At 35.8% G+C, this 7,211-nt stretch overlaps 1 protein-coding gene across 1 annotated transcript in view; it reads right to left on the minus strand.

The window, feature by feature from the left end:
• Window positions 1-7,211, minus strand: part of CDK14 (cyclin dependent kinase 14) — a 568,043-nt gene that overhangs the window by 373,574 nt on the left and 187,258 nt on the right. The window contains exon 5 of the mRNA XM_024765183.1: window positions 1,561-1,640. Coding sequence (XP_024620951.1) covers window positions 1,561-1,640 — 80 coding nt within the window. The remainder of the gene's footprint in view (window positions 1-1,560; window positions 1,641-7,211) is intronic.

Consider the following 7,211-nt stretch of genomic DNA (forward strand, 5'->3'; position numbering starts at 1 on the left):
TCAATGGGAACCCATTGCTCCATCTCAGCCAGTGGTTTCCAATCCCATCAGACCAAATACAAATATTTTATTCCTGGAATAAACCTCACTTGAGAGTGATATATTATCATTTTTATATATTACTGGATTCAAGAGGAAATGCCAGGTAGGCAGAAGGATGTGTGAGAATGGAAACAAAGACAGGGTCTTAGCTAAAGAGAGGCATGTGTAGGTCATCATGTTATAGCTGCTATTTAATTCATGAATAAAATCACATGGGGAAGAGTGCTGATTAGAGAAAAAAAGGCCCCTTCCCTGTCCTAAAACTCCATAATATTTAGAGAACGAGACAACACAAGAGAGAGAGAAAAGCTACCCACTTGGAAAATCTGGTGTTAGCTAAACAGGAATGATAGAAACTAAACTGAAGTGGTATGAAAAGGAGAATGGGGGGGACCTTGAAGATGGCGGAAGAGTAAGACGCGGAGATCGCCTTCCTCCCCACGGATACACCAGAAATACATCCACACGTGGAACAACTCCTACAGAACTCCTACTGAAGGAAAGAAAAAAAAGAAAAGGAGAATGAAAGGTGAGAAAGTGAAACAGAAAGTAGACTTCTTGGGAGTTCCCTGGTGGCCTAGTGGTTAGAATACCAGGCTTTCACTGCTGTGGTCCAGATTCAATCCCTGGTCAGGGAAACAAATCAGACCAGTGACAGACTACATTTAGTTCATCAATATCTTAACAATACTATTGAAGTAAATCTCTGTTATTTATCTTGCTGTGGATCAGCAGAAAAGTAACTGTGGTTCCTTCAATGCAAAAATAAACTGAAGTCTTATTTCAAGATTTGTACTTTTAAAAATGTAGTAGAGGTGAAGCTATTAATACTAAAATTTCTGAAAGTGAACTGAAAAGATCCCACTAATAAAAGAAGGTATTTCATTCTCTTGAAGTAGAGAAACTATGCAGGAAGTAATAAAGCAAAAGATAGAGCAATTTCATCTCATAAAAATTTTAAATTTATATGTATCAAATAACTGTTAAAAAGACTTTTTAGAAAAATGACAGAATGGAAGAAAATATTACAACATACATGATGCTGATATATAAAGAGCATCTATAAATCAGTAAGAAAAACCAATAGAAAATATATTAAAGAACAGGAACAAAAATCAAGAAAGAAGAAATACAAAAGACTAATAAGGTAGCATAATCCCCTCATTTTTAAGAACTTTCCTTAAAAGTCATAAATATAGAGTAACTCTAGATTAATATGTGCGTGGAGCTCTGCAAACAAAATCAGACATGTAAGATTCCTCAGTTAGTGACAGTCTCACCATCAATGCACAGCAGTTTTTTTCTCCACACGAGTATATAGCAGGATAGTTTTATTTTATTTAACATGAATTGCTATGATCGTAAGAGGTACTGATTTTTAAATTTCAGTTTACACATTCCAATTAGAAATATAACTATGTAATTTAGAAACGCAGCATATTCAGAGGTGCATAATAGTTAAACAGCTATGAGCATCATGCAAACACAAAAGCAAAGATAACAAGAGAAAATGCCTACCTTCCCTGATAGCTGTGAAAGGTGTACCTTCTTCTTCTTGCAGCCTGATCACCTTCAGGGCTACCAACTTCCCATTTACCCTGGAGAAACAAAACAAAAGACGAGAAGCAAATCCGTGAAAATATGTTCCCGTTATGGTTCTAATTGTCTTCCTTACAATTTATATTTTATGCATTTTTGCACTGAAAATGTCAGAACTCAATTATGCCACCACAACAAGATTAATTTCAGTAAGGCTGGGAATCCTGTATCATCATCATAAATATTCACACTTTAAATATTCACATTTTAAATATTCGCACTTGCATAGTCCAAGATTTAACTGAAGTTTTCTGTGATTCACTCTATGTTCTTTCCAAAATGAAACTAGTGCTTAACAAAAACACCATGTTCGATCAATTATTCACAGATTAATTAAAACTCAAGTCATCAAAATAACACTCTCCCTTTGTTTCTCCAATAGCGCCTCTGTTTCTTTTGCTGAAATGTCTTTATCTTCAGTCTTAAGTTGAAGTCATTCAATCCCCAAGGACGGAAACCTGACACTCAGTCTTCTTCCTTCTCTCTTCCCTCTTCTTTCTCTGTCTGTCTCTGTCTCTCTCTCAACATCACCCATTCCTCCCTTTTTCACTATTTTTTTTTTACTAGAGCCTCCTAAAATTACATTAGTCTGATTGTGTTTTATAATGCAGTATATCATCAAAATAAAAGTTAAGAATATTTTACTATTACAAAATTACACAAGACCTATCCAAAGCAGATGTTTCTTCTAGACACATTCCAAATGTGTATCAGCTCAGCTCTAATTAAAAGTAAGATTACGCTAGGCAGATAACTTTTTATCCAATCTATTCTGTTAATAAAATAAAGACATGATTATCTATGTTGGTCTTCTAGTTGACTGCTCTACTTTCTACCTTGACTAGGCTTACCAACATACTTCCTTAATTAAAATAAGTAAAAGAAACACAAAGCATTTAATGAAAAGTAAATCTCCCCACCACACCCAGTTCCCACCCTCTGAGGTCACCACTTACCTGAGAGAGGTAACTTAGCTTAACATATATACTTAACACACACACACACACAAATGGTAATATGGCATACAGGGTAGAGTGTATATTATTTTTATCACTCGATATACTTTGGTGACTTCCTCATAAATTCATAGAAAATTGTCTCTTGCTTTTGAAAGACCACAGGGTGTTCCTTTGTATGAGTGTAGTATGCTTAATTTAACGCCAGTCCTCTACTGATAGGCATTTAGCAGGTTCCCAATTTTTGGCCATAAAACAATGATATAATAAATATTCTTGGACATAATTTCATCCATGTAAAAATACATCTGTAAGACAAATTCCTAAAAGTAAAATGTGGATGGACCTAGAGTCTGTCATACAGAGTGAAGTAAGTCAGAAAGAGAAAAACAAATATCGTATGCTAACACATATATATGGAATCTAAAAACAAACAAACAAAAAGGTCACGAAGAACCTAGGGGCAGGACAGGAATAAGAAGCAGACCTACTAGAGAATGGACTTGAGGACATGAGGAGGGGGAAGGGTAAGCTGGGACGAAGTGAGAGAGTAATTTCTAAATTCTAACTCTGATGACACTGAGAAATTATCCTACGTATAGGTTGTACCAATTTATACAACCTATAGAAAATAGAAGCTCCTGTTTCCCCTTTACCAGTATATACTATGTTATCAACCATTGATTTTGCCAATCTGATAGGTGAAAAATGGTTTCTTACTGCAATTTAAATTGCAACCAAAAATCTTTAGAGGCTATGGAATCAGCAAAGGAGAGCTCGTGTGGCCCAGAGAATCCAGTGCCTGAGTCTGAAATAAAGAATTTGAATGTCTCTTTGTAAAGAACTGCAACCAATTGGTCTGTTTTCGAAAAAAACAAACAAACAAACAACTGCCACAGGCACAAAGGTCAAGGGAATCATCACAGCCCAACCATCCTACTGGCATCCCTCATCAAACTGATTGTTGAAATACATTATTGGTTACAGTAGTCAAAGGACATCCAGTTATAACGCTCCACAATGTGCTGTCTCCTCAAGGCTAGGAGTCATGTTTATTTTCCCTTGTGTCTCTCAGCTGGGAGGACAGGCCTGCCGCTTTTCTGCTCTGCAACTCTCCTCTCCTAAGTACATCACCTTGATTTTCTTCTAATCCTGATTATGCTCTAGGTACCCAGGTGCAAGCAAAAAATTAATATTCACATGGGGTTCAACTGGTTTGTGTGACTTGTGCTGGCCATTTTGCCCTTTATGACTAAAGGAGGCCTCTGGCAGGGCTTGGGGCTGGGATGCAGTCAGTACTCACATCTGCACAGATTTTCTCAGCCCAGCTGAGCTTGTCACTGGCTCCCTGAGGAGGCAGGAACTGATTCCAGGAACTGCTTGGAATTTTGCCTTCATTTATCGATATTCTCCCCTCACCCATAAAAAACACATACAAACTTCTTCCCACAAAGCTTTTCCCTTTCCCTTGAGATCGCTGGCTTGCATATACCGTGAACTGAATTCTAGAATACAGGGAATTTGTGATTTTGGAAGGCTATCTGCTTAAAACACACTCTGAGACCATGAAGCTATGAGTCTCCTGTAATACACTGAAAGAAGAGCCTTTAATTGAACCAGCACTCATGCTTTAAATGCAACTAGAGAAGGAACACCTTTAAGCAATCTCACAGGCTAGTGTGCATTATTTTTGTGGCGAAAAAAATTTTGAACATATTTACTATGATAAACTGCATAAAAGAATAAGATCCAAGTTAATGGGATCCTGATTCTGAAGCACAACTCTCCATGAGTTAAAACCTCCAACTATCAATTTCTTATAGTTACGATAATCACAGCAGTTAAAGACATTTAGATTTTATGTATTATATCATATGAAACTAAAAAATTCCTTAAAATTTATACTAGATTATTAGCTCCAGGAGAATACAGAAAAGGAACTCTTCTTCTGTTTTGTTAACTGTTACATGCCCAGTGCCTAAAACTGTCTGGCACAGAGTAGACTCTCAAAATACTTTTTTTTTTTTTTTTTTTTTTTTTTAAAAATCTTTTTTTTTTTTTTTTTTTTTTTTTTGCGGTACGCAGGCCTCTCACTGTTGTGGCCTCTACTGTTGCGGAGCACAGGCTCCGGACGCACAGGCTCAGTGGCCATGGCTCACGGGCCTAGCCGCTCCGTGGTATGTGGGATCTTCCCGGACCAGGGCACGAACCCGTGTCCCCTGCATCGGCAAGCGGACTCTCAACCACTGCGCCACCAGGGAAGCCCTCAAAATACTTTATTGACTGAATATTAATAATGTTAATATACTGATATTTCTTTCCTCATACCTATAAATATCTCAAGAATTCAGTATAAAATTATTTTCAATAATTTCAAAAATATATAAAAAGATTTCAATACCTTCTTTCATGTTTATTTGTTTTCTTTTTTCAAATTAAAGGTTCAGTCTCTTTGTTTTTGATGATGCATGAAGATATAGAAAGTTTTCATTTCCTTAAGGTTTTAGAATTTATAGAATGCTTTGTTAATTAACCTTTTTCACCCAACAGACATGTTTCAGAACCCTCACTATCTGTAATAATCTGAGCCCAGACTAGTAACCAGTATTTCCCTCTTCTCCAACCGCTTCATTGGTTTCCCATTAAGAACCATATTGATTATCAAATAGCCTCTAACCTAAGAGTCATTGTGACTCTCTCTTTTCTTAATTAGTTTTTCTCTACATGTCTAGACACTCACCAACCACTGAATCCCTCAGTTCTAAAGTCTAGAAAAAACATAAGTCACTGGTTCCACTTTTGGAAAAGGTACCTTTTGAAAAAATAACATTACACATTTTCTAATATTCTACCTTTGGGGCATATTTTTTTAACTTTAGTACCGACTGAAACACTTGAAATTCTAAGTGATGAACTCTAACAAAATGTCATTGTTTTAGAGATATCAAAAGAAGATACCTATTATTCTATGAAAAACAAAATAAACATGGTATCTAATAATTACCTTGTATGGTTTAAACTATTTTATTAAGTATTCAAAACACATACTTCAAACATTGAAGTTCTTTAGAATAATTACAAAATTCAAATTGAATCAATAAGTTAGAGCTGTTTACAGGAAAACACTGAAGATTTCTCTTTAACAAGTTTTATTAATTAAATCAAAGGCTAATGAATAGAAGGTAATCAAGGCTTGATTGGCAAATGGAAACATTAATTCAGGTAAATAATATAGCAAAAAAAAATGCTTTCAATTGTGTTAATATCACCACAGAACTTTCTATTGGAGATATTGCCAGGTTTGTGTCTAGTTATTCTAAGCTATCTAGGGAGCTGTTTTAATTTCAGAGATTCTTTACTATTTTCTAATTCTTCCAACCACTGTCTTTCCCAGCGTGTCCTCACTGTGAAGCTCACTTCAGGCCCAAGGACAAGTGACACTGCTTTAGTCCGCATGTCACACAGGAACAGCTGTCAACTGCATCAGGAGGAAAAGCCAGGGGAACGTCCGAGCACAGAGCTATCCACGCACAGACATGGAGAGGCTGGCTGTCCTGGCAAAGCCACACTAGAGTAGATCCAGCTTTCAAACCGGTCCTAACCACAGATCCAAATCTCTGCCAACTTCAGAAATTCTGTCCACAAATCTATGTGCCCTAAGTTTGTAAATAATAAAATGATCTTGTGTGGATTACGCACGATCGAGAAGTTTTGAATAAGGAGCACAGCCTATTCATTTTTTCATTCATTTGTTACTTTAACATTTTGTGAACCCTATAAAGGAAAACTCCCCACTTAGGCTAAACTTGCCTGGCTCAAAAGACGATGCACAAAGAGAATTTCCTTACAGACAGTCCTCAAAGGAAAGCCTAAAGGTTTTCTATCACATTAGTTACCTCAAATTCATAAGATAACTTAGTACAATAAAACAAAATAACAAATATTATCTAGGTCGTCTTTGAAGATAGTGTTCATGTGCTTACACCTAGAAGAAATTATGTGTAGAGGACATAAAGGAAATTAAGGCAATACACCTAAAAGAAATTTAATATACTCTGGTAAATTTAATATATTCTGCCTCTCTCTTCCATTATGATTTTGTCTCAAGAGAAACTGCTATGGAAAACAATACTGCGTGCAGGGAGATACAATGCTTTTGTTTCCTTACTGTATTGGTTTAGAAGCAATACAAGGAAATGTAGTTACTACTGAGGGATTGACAATGGCAAGGCGGAGTACATCAAGGACAATATTTTGAGCTGAACTTATAAATTTTTGGCAAAGTCATTAAAAACATTTTAAAGGTTTTCCCATTAGTGCTTCTTTTATTAATTCCCTCTTAGGACACTGTTGGAACGCTGACTATACTGTCTCACATACACACTTCAAAAATTAAAAACAACTAAATATTCATGGCCTTGCTATTTCCACCTAAATTCAATTTATATTCAGGTATAAATGAGAAATCATCTCAATACTATTTAACCTTTGATATTCTGAAATATTCTAAAAGTGTTATCTACAATACTTGATTCTGGAAAAGTAAATTTAGAATTTCAAGGTAAGTTGTCAGTAATCACACCTCACCCTAATTTTTTTTTTTTTTTTTTTTTT

Source organism: Neophocaena asiaeorientalis, unplaced genomic scaffold (genome assembly GCF_003031525.2).
Source record: "Neophocaena asiaeorientalis asiaeorientalis breed wild unplaced genomic scaffold, Neophocaena_asiaeorientalis_V1.1 scaffold63, whole genome shotgun sequence".
Classification (NCBI taxonomy): domain Eukaryota; kingdom Metazoa; phylum Chordata; class Mammalia; order Artiodactyla; family Phocoenidae; genus Neophocaena; species Neophocaena asiaeorientalis.